Genomic DNA, 19158 nt, shown 5'->3' with positions numbered 1-19158 from the left:
CAGAATTTCTTAATACAGTACAGAACCTCTTATCCGGAAATCAGATAACCAGAATGAAATTCAATAAATTTTCCTGCCATTTTCAAAAAAAAATTTTTTTCCTTGTCAGATTTGAAGATTTTTCTTTCTTTTTTAAAAGATGTTTACTTTACCATCATTTTAGAAATAATCATTAGTTCCCTATACTGTTAGGAGAAGTAAGAGTCTTGTACTAAATATCATCAATCATTCCCTTCCTCACCCCCTACTTAGTTGTTTCTTTTCAATCATAGCTCAGTAAGAAAGGGTGATTCATTTAACACCTGTTTTCTTATCACCTGGCCCTTAAGCAGAGGGAGTCATTACTACCAACTTCTCACAGTAGGAGTCTGTTGATTGCTTAGTCCAGGAGAGTTAAAACAAATAATTTTGTCTTTGATTCTTACTTAAAGAACTCCTATTTTTCCTATTATTTCTATACCCCTTCACTTTTTTCCTGTTATTTCCTACTTTTTCTTATTTTTTAAAAAATTATCTGTCATTTCCAAGGGCGCCGGCAGAATAATATAAAAGGGGGTGCAACCCTCTAACAAACTACCATTCCTCCTAAAAAAAGTGAAAATATTCTGTTACATTTTATTTTGTTATTACATATGCTTCCATCTGTTAATTTTTTTCATCTATTTCAATATCTTATGAATCCCTCGAATACATCGATTTAGTTATTCAGGCCACACCGTTTTATCCAGCTGTATCGGGGAGGCAGTCAAAATTGGCCTAACTCTTCCAGCTACTACGTGCACTATTGAACGCACTTTTAGTACAATGCGAAGCATCAAAACATGGAATCCGCCTACAATGTTTCACGAGAGATTAAGTAGTTTGTGCATGCTCAGTGTACATAAGAATAAGATGACTCAGAATTCATTGAAAAAGTTATAAACAGATTTGGACAGCTAACAAGATTATTGCAATTCTTGTTTGATTATACAATTTTTTAATTGTTATGTATCAATAATTCCTTAATTATTTGTTCTTGAATAAAAATATTTTTAATAAAGAAAATTTTATAACCAAATTTTTTTTCTGTATCTCTTTAATTGTTTAAAAAAAGCCAGGGGGGTGCAAGTGCACCCCACTGCCGGCGCCCTTGGTCATTTCTGCTATTTAGTCTTTGAACATGAGAAAATGGAGTAATGACTCAAGGTCAAGTATTGCAACTGCACCTGTTTTTCAATTCATTCATTTTGAATGGGGTGTGAGGAGGGGTAGAACATAAATTCTTTTTATTATGTCAGCTTCTGTGTCAGCTTGCCAATTTATGTTTAACTGGAGTGGAGGAGAAATAAAATCGCTCAGCTTAATGAGGAATAAGATTGTGATACATGTGTTTTTCCTTCTGATTTCGATTAATATTTTAGCAAACTGTTGAAACCCAAGTTAAACTCTTTTAGATAGTATTTAATAATCGTGTATCAGAATCATGGCGTTATTGTCACAGAATGTTAGAGAGTTTTTGCGGAAAGATGTTTCCTTTGGAAAGTAAAAAATTTTAAATTTCTTTTCTGCAGAAAGTTTTGAAAGATTTTTTTCTCTTCTCAGAATTATATTGAAAAAATGCCTTATTCGCGATCGGAAAGAAATGCTCATCATCTTCCTCCTCTCATTTGAGAAAAATGAAGTCAAAAATTTTGTTTTCTTTTCTCCAGAAAATTTGAAAGACTTGTTGACTCATTAGTTGTTCATGCAACAAAAACCAAGAATGGATGAGTTTTTTTTTTTTTTTTAAAAATGCTGATACTTTTTTTTTTATTTTACCTTTTTTGCTTACTTTATATTAAGCCTGTTATATACTTTGTATTTCATTATTTTTTTCTCCTTTTTATCCTATTAAACTTATGTGTATTACTGTATTGTTTTTTCTTCCTTTTAAGACTATTTCTAAATAATTTTTTTAGTTGGGTTTCATAAACAATAAAAAAGATAGCATTTTGTATCCATTCAGAAAATCAGAAAAATCAGTTATCCGGAATAGTGATGGCCCCGATTGTTCCAGATAATTGGTTCTCTACTCTACACTTTACTTCAACGGATGCATGTGCAATTTTATTTGATGCAATGATTATGTCAAGTGCACTGCTTTTAATATTTTTGCCCCATTAGCTGAAAGGGAAGTTGTTCTATAAATTATGGAGGTTTCTTTACATAATAGTCCCTACAGTCTCTTAAGAAGAGAGAGATGCATTATAAGCTCACAGGAATTATTATTTCGATATGTTCTCATTTTCATCATTGATAATATAGCTTTGCTTTTTTTTTATTCTTCGAGTCAGATTAAAAAGTTGTTAATGTAATATCAAGAAGAAACATGTTAGTTTGTTTGATTGCATTTATTAAACATTTTAGTTAAAATAGTTCAAAAAATAGTTTTTCTTAAAATCTCGCAGAATTTTAAATTTAGCAATTTATTTATTTATTTATTATCATTATTTTGCATTACACTTAGCTTAAGATGTCTTAACCTTATTTTTTTTAGCTCTTCAAATAAAACTATAAGTTTTCTGGCAGGATCATTTATATATGCATAAAATATTATTGAAAAATTACATCTTTGTCTTTATTGGATGGTGGATAAGTCAATGTCCTGAACCTAAACAAATGATAGGATAAAAATGAATAAACTATTTTTATTTATTTATTTTGGGATAAGCATTATAGATATTTGATTGATTATAGAAAAACCTCAAGAATACAACTTAAGAATATGACTTTAAACTTACATTGTTTTTCTGTTAGTTCAATAAAAAAACTTGTATGATTACCAACTTTATTTAAAAATTTGGATCATCTATAAATTTTTCATTAAATTATTTATTAGACATAGTGTATTTCTTAAATCCTTCCTGATAAAACACCTGGTTTTGATATTTTTGAAGAAAAAAAATTATTATTTAATTGAAATGTGAATTATTAATCCATAATTACTACCTTATTCTTTGTTAATGTTTGTTTTGAAAAATTGTTTGATATTTATCATCATTGTAATAAGCATCTGTTATATGTAATTTTCTTTAAATTATTTATACTATTATTTGAATTTATTCTCATCTTTCTATTAAATTAAATTAAAATATTTTCTTGGAACATATAGGAACTTTTCAAGAAACTTGTACCATACCAGTGTCTTGGATCAGTTTGGTCTCATAGGGATAAATTATCTGGGTGGAAGGTTTCTCCTTTAACTGTGACTGCTACTGTTAATCAGTTTAATGCTGTTTCTTTGCGAGTTATTAGCACAGTTTTGTCAGATTCGTCATTAAAAGCAGCAATGCGGGCCAGAATCATCGTGAAATGGATAAATATTGCTCAGGTAAATATATTTGTTCTTAAACAAATTGTTACAATATTTAAAATTACTTTTTCTGCGAATCATTTCCCACTGGTAAGTTTAGATTTATAAAATGATTTTGAACCTTTCTAAATGTTCTATGAATTTTAAACTTAAACTAAGAGCTAACCATTTAGATATAATTAAATTAATATTAACTTTAACTTTAGAACAGTGCTTTTAACCTTTTTTTCTCACTGCTGGATTATTTATTTTGTCATTACCTCTTTTCTCTTTCATTGTTTTACAGATATCTCTGCATAAAGAATGTTTTTATTAGTTTTTTTCCACCTTTACCTTTTTACTTTCTTATACCAAATTTCAATTCAACCACTTAAACTTCATACTATACACATAAACACTTGGAATGAGAATTCACACAATTTTTCAACTTTGTCAAAAAGTTAAGAAATATATTTTGGCTTATTTATGTGGTCTATTTTATAAAGCTAAGTATGTTAAAATCAAGCTTACAAGATATATACTTTCATGTCAGGAACAGCACCAAACTTATTACATTATTTATTTTTAACATATGCACAGAAAACAATGCCTATTAGACATGCACAGATAGCAAGCCTATTAGACATCTAATCAAAGAATGAAACTAATTTACAAATTCAGAAAAAGACAAAAAAATAACATTTAAAATAATAAATCGAAATAGAAAAGCGCTTAAAGCAGCTAAATCCAAATTTGTTTTATTTCAATTTATAAAGTAAAAAAAAAAAAAAAAAAAAAAAAAAAAAAAAAAATAAAAAAAACAGTTTTAGCAGAAAACAATAAAAATTTAAGATGTGTGTTATAGTAGGACAGCACTTCATCAGGGGACACACTGCCTGCCTGCGAACACGCAGGAGCCTTTCTGTTGTCAGTGGTGAAACCAAAATCTGACAGTACCCCGAGGGCCCTTAATGGAAAATCAAATAAGAAAAAGCAATTAGAAAAAGTGAAATGTAAATGCAAAGAAAAATAAATGACAAACAATCACAAAGTAGGTCTAAATAATGACCAAAAGTACATAAACTACGACATGATAAAGAGACGCCCACAAATAAGAAAAATAAATACTGATGAAGTTACTGTTAGAATAGCCACGTCAAAATAAAATATAAATTGCCAAAACATTAAAAAAAACTTCAGAAATAAATCAAGTGCTGACCCCTTTTTTGAAAATCTTGGAAAAATAAAACAGAAATACATTAATGAGTAAAAAAACCTATTGGACCAGCATTTTCAGAAGATAATAACTATTTGTTAAAATTTTAAGTTGTTGCCATATTTTTTTCTTTACTGACCATATATTAATGAGGTATCTTCTTTTTTTTAATCAGATTGCCAGGATTAGTTGATCTGATAAACTTTTTTTCAATGTTTAGTTTTTTTTTACTGGTTTCAGGAAAAAAATTTAAATCTAAATGTTTTCATTATTACAAACATTTTTAGAAAACATTAGAAAATTCATCGAAGGCCAGTAAGAAACTATATTATATTTAGTTGGATATTTCAACTCATTTTGTTTTCAGAATGAATTTTCTGTTACGTTAATTTTTTGTTTTTGTGCAGACTGAATATTTAGGTGGGTGGGTATTATCACATTTTGTAAATACGTTTAGATTTAAACTCATTGTTATGAAGTTTGATATTTTTGTTATGTTGATTTACGAAGTTTATGAGTATGAAGGCAGAATTTTGAGTGTTGAAAGTTAAGTTTTGTTACATAAATTAATGCCTAGCAGTAACCGATATGTTGCCTGGGAGAAAGGATCTGATATATATCTGAAGTATTTTTGCTTTATTAATATCTGTAATTTAATCTACACTGATGATTTTTTAATGTTAAGTGCTACTGACCGGGATACATTTGTCTTGTATATTCCTTACTGATGTTTTTTTAAACAAAAGGTTAAGTGCTGCTAAAGTTTTAAGGTTAAGTATTGCTTCCTGGGATACATTTGTTTGGTCTACTCATAGGTGATTGTATTCCAGGTTTTTGTATCATTCTTTCAGGTCTAAAAGCTTGAAGCAGGGCATGTGATTTTTTCGTGAATATCGCAGAATTCCGTGTATCTGAAGACCATTGGTACGTGAATCAAAAACTTATAGTTCATCAAAAATTCTGAACTTTTACTAAATCCCCCGTTAACAAGACGTTTACATACATGTCTAATATTTTAATTCTTTTGGTTTTGAGAATTTTTGCCATTTTGAAAATTTGGAACTGTGATTTAAAAATCATATATCTCGATTCCTATTCATATGAATTAAAAACCCAATATCTCGATTTGTGTTTAAGCATTTTAAATTCCCAAACCGTGATTCATATTGACACTAGTTTAAAATCCAACATTGTGATTCATATTCACTCACTTTTAAAATCCAATATTACGATACATATTCATGCAGCTGTAATCAGGGGCGGATCCAGAAATTTTTCCTGGGGGGGGGTCATAGACTCAGATCCCCCCCCCCACAATTAATTTTTTTTATAAAATGTTTTTTTAAATATTTTTTTGAACAAAAAAGAAACTGGGGTTTTTAATGCGTCTCATTTATTTTTTTTATAATGAACAATACATAAATAGTTCAAGTATTCAAAATCTTTAAATAATAAATGTAATGATTTTTTTTTCAAACTTTGGCAAATACAATCTTTTGTTAAACCTGTTGAAGCGCGCTTCAACATTGTTAATGATTCTTGAAACAGTGAAGAACATATTTAGATGGAAAAAAAATTGATTTTTCCTACCTACCTAGGTGTATATGCCCCCTTGAATAATTTTTAAAATATTTTATTTCTTTTGTGAACTACTAAAAAAATTATTATTTAAATTTTTTTTTGGATTTTGGGAGGGGTCATGCCCCCCCCCCCCCCCCCGCTTGATCCGCCACTGTAATATCGTAAATTTATTTTTGTATTTATATGTGATTTATAAATTATGTATCATGATTGGTATTTATGTGAATTGGAATTCAATATCACAATTTCTGTTTTTGCGTTTTTAAAATCCAATGGATTCATAGTCACACAATTTTAAAATCCAATATCGCAATTCATATTGGGAAAAATGCATGGTAATTGGGAAAATTCATGGGTTTTCATGGCGATACTGTTGCATCGCGACTGAGATTGAGTTTAATTTTGTGCTATTTTTCTCTAATAAAATGTCACTTTGTGTTAAAAAAACGCATGCAATTCTGATAAAATTATAAATTTTTAGAGTTGCAATCTTTGATTCCTTTCTGGCATATCGCGAAATTGACGCGATATGCCAGTGGAAATTCGCTAAAACTGGTTGGCAATAAAAAAAAATTGCTAAAAACAGATGCAAGTTTTGTAGTTATTGTGATGTACTGGTAACAAATCAGTTCTTTAAGTTGCTTTAGAGTATGTCAAAAACTTATGGACCAAATTTTATTAAAATTTCATTTAATTTCTAAAAGATATTAGTAATTTGAAAGACTATTATAATATTGTTTTTATTTCCCTTATTGGAGTTGCCTCATACCCCAGGTTGGGTACCACTTCCTTAAACTCCCACTTATCAAGCAAGATATTTCTGCATATTATATTTTATATTTTAGATATGAGGTTGGGTTGGAAAGTAATGTCGTTTTTTCACTTAAAATTCTTACTAATAAATTTCTAAAAAGTTTCTTTTAATTTTAATAATATTTACCTATTTTATCAACTACCTTTTGTCATCTATTGTTTAAATTTTCAATGCTAGATCAATTAAATAACTTTGAGTAAAATATATGGAAATGGCATTTTGGGAATCCAAATTTTCGCAATTTTTGCCACCTAAAATTTGTTGTGCCAAATCTGAATTTAGAAATATCCAATGATGCTATATTGAGTGCATATGGTGGATGAAGTACTATTTCCTACCCTAATTCATTAATTTTTAAGGATTTGATTTCTAAGGATTTTATCAATACAAATTGGAAAGATCATTATTACCGTATTTTTCGGCGAAAGCGCTGCACATCGATAAAAATGAAATTTTTTTAAAAAAAGGTATAGTAAGGGCCGCTCCGGCGCACACGTCGCATTGGCGCTAAACCGCGCATATCAGCATCCTTATAGAAGAAACCTTTAAATTACCATGTAGAATATCCGTATAATAAAAAATTAAATTTTTTTATACATCTCATAAAGTAAAGTTTTAATTTCTAAATTATAATAAAAAATTTCTTTTTCAGCAAAAAGAAGAAAAAAAAGCAACAAAACGATCTAAAATAAAGTTGTTCTTATCTGTGGCACCGCGCCAAAAAATAAAGTTAAGTACAACAAATAATTCTGAAAATGATGTTAAGTACAACAAATTTTTTTAAATACATCACATAGCATAATTTCTAAATTATTTGAGGGGGGGAAGCCTAAAATGCGTTAACAAAGAGTTCTTGTGAAAAAAATTTTCTCTCTCAGCAAAAAAAATAATAAATAATACGATAGAAAATAAAGTTGTTCTTACCAGTTGGCACCGAGCCAAAAAACAGAAGAACAGCAGAAATAAATAATAAAAATATTTATATGCTCAGCAGCTGAATTAAGCTGGACTGATTACAGAAATCCGTAAAACAATGTAATAAGAAAAAAAAAAGAAAAATTTATTAAAATTAAAAGATTTAAAAAATTATTGCAGTTAACAATTTGAGGAAAGACTAATAATAACGAAACAGCTAATAATAACAAGAATAAGAAATAACTAAGCACGCCCCACCCCACCTCCTCCACCTGTCATTTCTAATGGAGCTGTTTAGGAGGAATCAATCAGTTATTTTTAAAGGGGTTGGGGAAAAGAAAAGAGGGTATGGGACCCCTAATCCGGCATCCTAAAATTCAGCACTTAATCTGATCTAATTTTTTTTTTTAAAGAAATTTATACTGATAAGACAAAAAAAATCAGTTATGTTCTTTTTATGTATGGAATTTTATTCTGAAGAAGTAAGTAACTTTATTTAATCTTTTAAAAATAAAAAAAAGCTTGAAAAAAACAATCTGCGTCAAAGGAAACATCTGTTTCTAAAGCAGTTTAAAATAAAGTGAGAAGTAAAAATGTCTGCATCTCCAATGAACAAAATAAAGAAATGCAAGTTGGAAAAAACTGATCAATCAATCTTGACAGCTGTGCTTGTGCTTTACTGGTTTGCTCTCTCCTCTGTTTGACCATAAATTAGCCACACCCAGTTGACATTGAAACGAACAAGCCTAAATTGTGCTAAAGGGGGAAAGTATGATATGAATAATGACCTTTGACCTCCTCCAGGCTTACACATCTGGACAATACTTCAGGGAAGTGGAGGGCAGGGGGGATTTTGAATACTTGTTGTAACCTTACTTACTGGCGAAGTTCAGTTTACTTAGGGGCGTAAGTACGCCAAAATAAAGCCTTTACTTTCATAAAATCACTTTCAATATTTTGAGCCAATAAATTATGCAAAATATTTTTGTGTAAGTCATACTGTATTAAATTTAAAAGAAACAAGTTTTAAAAAATAAATATTAGTTTAAAGCGATATTAAATAAAAAATATTTCACTTAATTTTACATTTTATTATTCCCAGAATGTTATTATTATTTATTTAAATAATGAATATGATGAATCATGAATGTATTAATAGTCTACAGCAATTCTGACTGTAACCATTTTTAAAGAAGAAAATGTCTCAATAAGTACCTACCAAAATGTAACGAAAAAGTGTAAAAATTTTAACTGTGAATTTTAGTTGAATTTAATTTAAAATATAACAGATAAGCTTAAGTGTGAAATGAAAGGAAGAATAGATAAATCATGAAATGTAATAGTCCTGTTTTTTAAATAAACATCGTTTAACTTAAAGATATGTTAAAGAAAAAAAAGAAGAAAATTATTACAAGTTCTTTTAGAAAAAAGAGGATTAAGTAAAATAAGCAAAATTTTGAGAAATAAAAAAAGGCTTTTATTACTAAAACAGGGTGCGTAGCGTTTGTAAAAAGTACTTAAAGGTGCTTTTTTGGAGATTTCGTTTTTAAAAGCTTTTAAAGGTGCTTTTTTCAGCTGGCGTTTTTAAAAAGTGCTATTTTTCCGAATAATTTTTTCCCCCTTCAGTGATGTCTGGTGTATCCCATGCATTTCACGAAAAATGGGGAGTTTGCTACGTAATCATTAAACGCGGACTTCATGTCGTACCCACGTTATGACTTGCGCATGCGCGCACACTTGTAACCGAAACCCGAGTGCTCCAATTCAGATAGAGAATATCAGATCCTTATGAAATGTTTTTCTTTTTAATTTATTTTAATTTTATTCTTGTTTATTTTATTTTACTTCTAACACCTTTTTTGACGTAGGGGGTTAGGGTACTTTTGTTCTGAGTTCAGGGTCAAGTTGAATTCACTCGGTGATGTGGGAAAGTCATGACTGTTTCGATTTACGCTCCTATCTTTTTGATTTTTTTCAATGCTAAAACTGTTCATAAAAAGTTTTTGTTTTTCAATAATATCATTGATAGAATATGGATTTTTTGAGTGCTTGAAAATTTTTGTAAAGTGCTTGAAAAGTTTTTAAAAAGTGCTTATTTTTGATTCAAAGATTTGGCTACGCACCCTGTAAAATACAAAACTGTACGAAGTAATGATGTGATGTTTGCTTTAAAATTTTGATGAATTCAACTGACGATTCACATTGGAAACATGAGCTCAGATAGGTATTACTTCTAACTTTAAATAATATGCAAGAATTGATTTTGTGATTACAAAATATTATTAAATTCGCTTTTGGGAAAGCTAAACTTTAATTCTTTAGAACTAATAAATGAACAAACTAATAAATGAAGAATTAAATGAATGCGCAAAATGTATATTTTATATCCAAATATAAATTATATGTTTTCTACCATTTAGTTTTGAAATGGTAGAAACTGTATTGGAATGAAACAAACGTTTTTGTTAACTTTTTACGTAGTCACAAATTAGATTTTAATATGAATTGTAATATACAATTTAAAAATATTATACAAGTTTAAAAAAAAATTAAAACAATAATAAATAAATAAATAATTAGTAATAATAACTTTAAGGAAATAGCATATTTAAATATTTAGTCATTATTCTCAAAGTAAATTTGTACTCTGACTATTGAAAAGTTCGTGTCCATGAGTTTAGTGTGAGGCAATAATATGTTTTGTGGCCAAAATTCACAAATGCACATAAAAAAAAAATAATAAGAGGGAGAAAAGTTTCTCTCTCTCCTTTGTTTTCAATTTTCTACAAAATAAAGTAGCAAAATGGAGCAAAAATACAGATTATAAACCTGAAATTTTCTTGGTACTTTTTATTTTATAAATCATGTAACCGCTAAAACAGTGAGAAGCTATTTACTTAACTTAATCAAATATTTCCTATATTTCTCTTCACATCTTTTATTCTTTGCATGGATTTTTGCTATCTCAAAATGAAACTTTTGTAAAGTCACTAAAAAAACTTTCAAGTTTTCTTAATTCGATACGTTGCTAATTTTGAAAACAGTTTCTACCTTTTTAACTCATGGCTATGCACCGGTGTTTTATAAAAGTAACGTGTGACAGTGAAAATCGATTAATCGAAGAAGTCTTGTTTGTTGCACAGTCTTGTCAAATTTGAATACTGATTAACACAAATGAATCACAAAACTAACATAAAAGAGTCACAAGAGAGGAAGGAGAAATGCACTAAAAAGGCACTGGAAAAGAAGAACTGGTTAGTAAAGTTCTCGTAAAAAGCATAACATTAGCTATGTAAATTTAAAGCTGATTCGATGTGATCTAACATTTTCGAAATAAAAAAATTTCAAAAGTTAGAAAGTACTTATATTTTAAAATATAATTTGTCGAAAAAATATTATTTGTACAATATTAGATCTGTAGGTGGAGAGAGAAATGAAAACAGGGGCCTGCGTGGAACAGAATTGTGAAACAAGCTAGGGTTCGCAAAGGGCTGTAGAGATATAGAAAGAGAAGAAATCCCTATACAATAAGTGTACTTATCGATATTTAGAAAAATTTTAGAGCTGCTGAAGAGTGAGTCTGTCAAATAGCATGAAGTGAGGACAGTTCCTATCCGTAAACTTTAAATTAATCCTTATGCATTTATTAAATTTTTAAAAAATAAATCTAATATCTTTCAAATACTTACATTTCTTTCAATGTTTAATTAAATTAAATTTTGATGCATCATCCTGAATTCTACCAGCAGTTAAATCCATATAATTATTAACAAGGTAATATTTCCTAATGGTTCCTTTTGGTGTTTTTTTTTCTTTTTTTTTTAATTTTTTTTTTTTTTTTAAATTTTTTTTTTGTTTTTTGAACCAACAAATGAGGGACCCCAAACACAATTTCTTAGCAAAAAACTACATCGAATTAGATGATAACACGCCGTATCCTCCTTCCATGTGGGCAGCTGACTCTTCTGATCTGTGGCGAACCACTAATTCTTGTGAGAGTTTTCACAGCAGGTTTAGTTTATTTTTTGGAGCAACAAACCCTAACATCTTTCTTTTTGTCAAAAACCTTAATTTAATACAAAGTGATACCTACATTAGAATAAACACTGCCGAGGCTAGTGAACTTCGAAAAATAACAAAAAAAGAACTATTTATTAACGAAAAAATTGCCCAGTTTAAAAACGGAAAAATAGGATATTTTGACTTTTGAAATGTAGTGTCATATAAAACAAAAGCAATTGAAAGAAAAATTTGAACAAAAATAGTTAAAATACATTAAAGTAAGAAACTAAGGTTCTATTGATTCTACTTGAATCGAAGCATTTGCCTTGAAAACTAAAACGATATTTTTTAAGTAAATATTAATTATTTTAATTTTTTGAAGAAGATAAAGTTTTCACAATTTTTTTAATACCATTCTGTATTTTGTATTTTTTTATATTTTTTAAAATATTATTTATTCGTTTTTTTTTCTCCAAAAAGTAAGAATAGTTATATAAAAAAAACAACTTTGTCAAAATACGCAGGAATACAAATATGCCAATATGTTTGTTTTTACATTTTACTAGTATTATTATTCTCGTATAAATATTTTCGATTTTACATGTCTGTATTTATTTTCTATATATTTTTGTTATGTCTTATTATCTCTCTTTTTTTTCCTTAATAAATGTTATTTGGATATTATTTAGTATTCATTTTCAAAATTATCAAAGTACTATACTCATTAGTTTTCAGAATCAGAATTTTCATCAACTGTTATTAAATACAATTTTTATTTAATATCACTTAAAATTTTGATTGAAAATAATTTTATTTTCTTCTTTATTAATCTAGTTAATTGTTTTAAAATACATTTTACTTGTGTGCGCGCATTAATATTAAAGCATATTTCTATCAATCAAAAGTAATTTTTTCATTTTGTTTTGCTTTTTCATTTATTTATTTATATATATATATATATATATATATATATATATATATATATATGTATATGTATATAATTAAAATTTTTATTTTAATTATTTTAATTATATTATAATAATTAGTATTAAACATTTCATTTGATTCTTAACAATTTAAAATAGAAGAAAGAAAGCGTTATAAATAAATACCAAAAACTTTTTTAGAATTAAATTTCGTTAAACGTTCGTTTTTTGAATTAAATGTCTCAATTCCATTCAATGTTCGCTAATAAAAGCTACTAAGAATCATTGTAATCCAACGAATCCATTAAAACAAAACTTAATGTAATTGATCAATGTTAGTCAATGATTGTGTTAGGTTTGGATAGTGATAATTTTCAATTTTCGTAAAGAGAATGGATTTTTAAATCACCTCTGAGGTATTTTTCTACAAACCCTTTGGAGGAGTAGAACTGACTTGTTAATGGGATTATGGCTATTATTCTTTAATGTCTTTTAATTTTTTTTCATTTAAAAATTCCATTATCTTAGCCCAGAAATAAGTCTATAAAATAAAAAGATGTACAGAACGTTTTATTCTAAATAACTTTTGATCCTAAAATCGAAAAATTCTGAACTAAGATGCAATATTCCTAACATAACGGAAGATATTCTATATAACAGTGAAGATGATAATTTAAGTTTCAAAACAGCACACAAACATGACAAGTACGATAAATTTGGAACTTTTTTTTTTTGAACAATTTTGGTACTACAGTACGGAACCGATTATCCGGAACGATCGGGACCATCGCTATTCCGGATTACTGATTTTTCCGGTTTTCTGAATCGTTACAAAAATCCGTTTTTTTTATTGTTAAACCCAACTTTAAAAAAAAAAAAGTTTTGGAAATAATCTTAAAAAGAAGAAAAAACGATGGAGTAATACACTAATGATTATTTCAAAAATGATGGTAAGGTAAACATCTCTCAAAAAAGAAAGAAAAATCCTAAAATCTTATGAGGAAAAAAAAAAAATTAAAAAATGGCGGGAAAATTTATCGAATTTCGTTCCGGTTTTTTGGTTTTCCGGTTTTCTGATTTCCGGATAACGGGTTCTGTACTGTATTTTAATATGTTTTATCTCGCTTTTAGAACAAATTATTATAAACCAAAAATTCTCAGCATTTTTTAATAAAATTCACGCATTCGAGGATTAAATCTTATAAAAATAATAATAATAAATATACAAATAAAATAATTAAATAAAAATTAATAACAGTTTTTTCTTATTTTTAATATTTTTTCAATTTAAATAAAATGGTAATATCGCATGTGACAAAGATACCATTTTAATTATTTCAATCTCAGTATTTGACCATTAAAAATAACACATTTTTATACAATATATGCTTTACAATGAAAAACTGTTAAAAATACTTTCACCGTAAACTTATTTTAGAGTAAATAGGTGGAAACAGTATTTGATTCCCACTTTGGGGAAATCCTCAAAATTGAAAAATAATATTTAGAGGTTCACATTTTTAATATGTCTTCTAATTAAACGAATGAAACCAAAACTTATCAGCTATTCCCACATAAAAAAGGATCTTAATATAAATCCGTCCAATTCTGCCCATTTAAACATATTTATTTAACATTTCTCAATATAATATCAGACGTGCCAACTCTCCCGCATTTTGAGTTATTCTCCCGCCCTCTGGAATTGATTTGAAAAACTCCCGAATTTTACTGCGATCGACGGCCAAACTCAAAATTACCTAATTTTTCCGCGAGTGTGAAGGTAAGTTTTTCTTTCAGCTTGAATTCCATCCCCTCTTATCAAACTACCATCTGCCTGAAGCGTAGCTGAACATGCTTTATTTTCCCCCCTCTTCAACGTTACCTCTAAAAACACTCCTATTTCACCCGCCCCCTTACACTGGGGGCGGGTGAAATCTTCCTCTTCTTTCGTGTGGAGTTGAATGCAATGACGTCACATGTCGTTATCGAGTGACGTCCGTTCAGGAGTGGGGAAACTCGTACTCTCGATAGTTGGAATTGATATTGTATCTTGCTGTTTTTATAGTTTTTAATGCGTATTTTTCCACGGTTGGCAACAAGCTCGTAAACTAGCAACGTGATATCAATTATTCGTTTAGTCTTCGTATATTTAAAAAAAAAAAAAAAATTCAAGGATGTCTTAAGTCGAAACGGAAGTATGGATCAATTTCAACAAATCATGTACCAATGACTTTAGCAAGACTTAATTGCGGAGAGCTAAGTCTGCAACTCTTTTTTTCATGCATACAGTAGAGAACCATTTATCTGGTATCCAGATAATCCGGAAAAAAAATTTGCTCGATTTCCCGCCATTTTGAACTAAAACGATATGAAAAAAAAAAAGCGGAAACTGGACTAATCCTTGAAGTTGAGTAGAGGAAAATGTGAGGAAGGGAAGAATTTTTTCCCCCGTTTACCCAGAGAAACGTCATTTCTTCCGCGACCTTGAAGATTTTAGATCTTTATTCTCTTTTAGATCGTTAAACTCAAAGGAGTGGCATGATGATTTCGTTTGCTAGTTTGATTTACGAGGGGGTGGGGAAAATGCATTGCACATGCATATCAGTGAACAGAAGATGAAAGAGAAAAATATATTTATCTATTTGACATCGATTAATAAAAATAAAATGTTTTTCTTTTGAATAAATTCTGATTCTTTGGAAGTGCGGTATCATTCGCAAGTTTTTCTTGATGTGGAATCACACCTGCTTTAATTAAAAATCGCGTTTTTATAAAAAAAAAAAAGGAGAATTGTTTATTAATTTAAGCATACAATTATTTTATGAAGCAGATTGCAGTTTCGTTTTTCTGATTCCACTACGTTTTTTTTTTCTTTTTCATGGTAAATTTTGCACTCAATAAAATTATTTGTATTACCAAATTTTTTCATTAGTTTTTTTTTTTTTTAAAGTCTGTTGATCTTGCCTTGTTCTAGGTTTTAATATTTATGCTAGTGCCGTTTTTTAACTATCGTTTCGGTTCGATAATTTTCAAGTGTTGTTTTTATTTAGATTAATAGGTTTTCCTTTTATTTTCGCCCCCCCCCATGAAATATATTGCGTTATTTAATCATTGGTTTTGTTTATTAGTTGATTTAGGAATCGTAATTATTTTTTAAACTTGTTTTTCTTGTCTAAACTTGCAAATTTTTTTATTCTTTTAAATTTTATTTTTCTACAATTTTTTTCCTTTTTAGATTTAGGAGTGCTTTTCTTTTTTCTCTTACTTTAAAATGTGTTTACATTTTTTCCTTGTAATTTGGGTTTGATAAAACATCGATTAACGACACTTTTTTGTCGATCCAGGAAACCGGGAAATTAAGACATCCGGGATAGCGATGGTCCCGAGCATCCCGGATAATTGGTTCTTTATTGTACAGACATTAGTATTGAATTGGTTTTTTAAAATAAAATACTTATTCAATTTGTTTATTTTTTAAAAGTTTTTGTGTATTTTTATTACAGTGTCGGGTTTTTGAATAATGTTTTATTAAGGAAATGGTATTTATTTAAAGAGTATCTACCTAATATAGTTTTGTGTTGCTAAATCTGTGTTTAATTATTTTATTTCCATTTAATATTTTTAAACAATTATTGCTCTATTAGTGTGTAAAATTTCTTGCATTCTTATATTTAATAAATTTTTTACTTAAAATTCCTTAGAAGTGCCAAATGTTGCATACCATGCACCTTTTTTTACCCCTCCTGAAATCTCCTGAATTCTTGTTAGGGAAACTCCTGAATGTTAATTTTGCTAGGTTGGCACGTCTGTAATATTTATTTATTTATTATGTGTGCTTGGAGAAAAAAAAATCTTTGATTATAAATTATGAAAATAAGTGTCTATCAATTTCCTGCTTATGTTAACAATCGGAAGAATTTTTAAAAAAAGAAAGGAACGAGAGAATATTGAGAAAGAATATCTTTTGGCGAAAAACAGCCAATTTTGTAGCTACCCTTTTAAACTATTTCTTTTGAAATGTACTTCCTACTTTCTTTCCCCTCCCGTGACGAATTTTGGTGAGGAGGAGAGTTCGATAATTAATGTCACTGATTGAAGGGGGTTGAAAATTTTGCGCAGTTCAGGTCGACCCCATTGAAACTACCACATGATTACAAAATGAATTCTATCCCTTTTGCGGTTTTTTTATTCGATTCATAAATTTTTTTTATTTTGCTGCTTTTTTATTAGTTATTAAATGTTAATTTGTTGTTTTTTTTGTTAATAGTTAGCTTGTTTTTTTCTTGTAGTTGATTACTTGTTTTTTATCGTTATTAGTTTTTAGCTTGTTTTTTGTTGTTATTCATTGTTAGTTTCTTAGCATTAATTGTTACTAATATTTTGTAGTTCCTTGTTAGCTTTTTTTTTTTTTGTGAGCTAAGCGTCATTTGTTAAAACAAAATGTTATCTAAAAGAAAAAAACGAGAACTATGATCTCGCTCCGAAGAAGAAACGATTATTTCTTTTTCAGAGGATTCGGATTATTTTTTCTTGATTATATTATATAGATTATTATTTTAATTAAAAAATTTCTTAAGATGGGCCAGTTTTGAATTCACCCCACCATAATCTACGATCGAAACTTGACTAAATTTATTGGTTTTTCTGAAATTAACAGTGTAATTGAATTATAGTAATATTTGAGCGCCATATTGGAATTTTCGAAAGAGATCCGAAGTTCGGCATTTCGTCGATCCCGTGTGTGTCGAATTAGGGGTCCTTTTCTGTTCGTTCCAATTACAATTGCCAAGGCGCTAAGCAGATCTCTAGCTTGCGATTTTTTATTAAGCTGGGGGTGGATACAATATGCATACCTTTTAAATTTTCTCCTTATGTGATGTTTTTTTTAAAATTATTATTTCGTTTATTTATTATCTTGCAGGCTGCTGTCGAAAGTTTGCTAAGAATTGGCTATGTTCTGCAGCAGATCGCGATACGGACGAATATTTCGTCGACTTCGTTATAAATTTTTTTTAATAGTCTTTCTCTCAGAAAATAATTTAATCTTAAATAACTTTCCTTAAAAACCTTTTTTTGCTACTAAATATTTCGTCGAAAGCGCCGCTGCATCGGAAGCACCGCATGTAGGGGAAAAAAACTTTTTTTTCGATAGCGCCTCGGCGCTTTCGACGAAAAATACGGTACCAGATTTCAAATCTGAGATTCTACTTTGGCATTTATGAATGTGTAATAACTGTTAAACTTAGATAAACAACACAAATGTTTTTGGTAGTAATCATCGTAATACCACTTTTTTAAAACTAAAAAAGTACACAATGTATAGACTAAGTGATTAAATTATTAATTTTTAAGCATGCTATGCTTCATAATAATTGAGTTTTTATATGAAACTTAGTTTATAAAAGGAATGCTTGTTTCTCTGTTTTTAGTATAAGAGAACTAATATTCTTCAATATGTTATCCCATTTTGAAATTGACTGTGCATGCATGGAAGTTTCTGTTGCATTACTGATATCTTTATGAATAAGTCCCGAGAATAGCATAACGAACCATCTGTAGATGATCCTCACTAATGGATTTACTTTCAATTTAATGTATCTAACCAAAAAAATTTTCTGTTTTGCCTTTTCATACTCATATTTTTTTTTCAAGGAAACATTTTTCATATAAGATGTTTCACATGATCAGAACAATTTATTGATAAATTAGGATGGACAGAAAAAAGATGTAAAAAGAGCACTATAGCTAGGCACAATTGTTTAAACATATTCATCAATTTTACTTGTTGAACTTGTTATGAGACTTTATGTTTGAGTTTTTAAATGACCATAGACCAATATTTATTTCATTCTCTTCAACTTTTGTTTAAAGCATATAATAATCATTACAGGAAGATATTTTTTATGCTTATAAAGTTCAAAAAGTATTGTTGACATTTCTGATAATTATGATATTTTATTTTTGTTTTCGGCATTATTTATTAATTATTAAAGCACTAAAAATTAAGAAGGCAAGAGTAGTAGTCAAGCAAATGATATAACATATTCTAAACATAAACAATGCAATGCAGTGCAGTGCACTCTACATACTATTCCTTTTGATTTCTAAATTCAAAATTATAACAAAACCTCAAAATTTTCTATTTTGATCCAACAACAAATGCATAATCTCAATTAGATGATGAGTTAAAACATGCAACTTCAAAACATAATTCCTTTAAAGTATTAAAATTGCAGAATGCTTAAAAATCAAAATTATGAGTAAGTTTTGTAACAACTTTTTTCGTTTTAACAAGAGAATTTAAAAAAGTGAAATCAAACTTTGCACAGCAAACCAAGAGACGACCTGAAAATTTAGATAATTTTCAATACATTACATTACAATACATTAAGTC

At 28.5% G+C, this 19158-nt stretch overlaps 1 protein-coding gene across 1 annotated transcript in view; it reads left to right on the top strand.

The window, feature by feature from the left end:
* Rgl (Ral guanine nucleotide dissociation stimulator-like) overlaps positions 1-19158 on the top strand; it is a 62109-nt gene that overhangs the window by 17600 nt on the left and 25351 nt on the right. The window contains exon 7 of the mRNA XM_071187803.1: positions 3131-3349. Coding sequence (XP_071043904.1) covers positions 3131-3349 — 219 coding nt within the window. The remainder of the gene's footprint in view (positions 1-3130; positions 3350-19158) is intronic.

The sequence above is a fragment of the Parasteatoda tepidariorum genome, chromosome 11, assembly GCF_982258835.1.
Source record: "Parasteatoda tepidariorum strain Cologne lab strain chromosome 11, Ptep-v5.0, whole genome shotgun sequence".
NCBI classification, from domain to species: Eukaryota; Metazoa; Arthropoda; class Arachnida; order Araneae; family Theridiidae; genus Parasteatoda; species Parasteatoda tepidariorum.
Note: the sequence above shows the minus strand (reverse complement) of the source record. Positions and strands in the feature narration are given on the sequence as shown.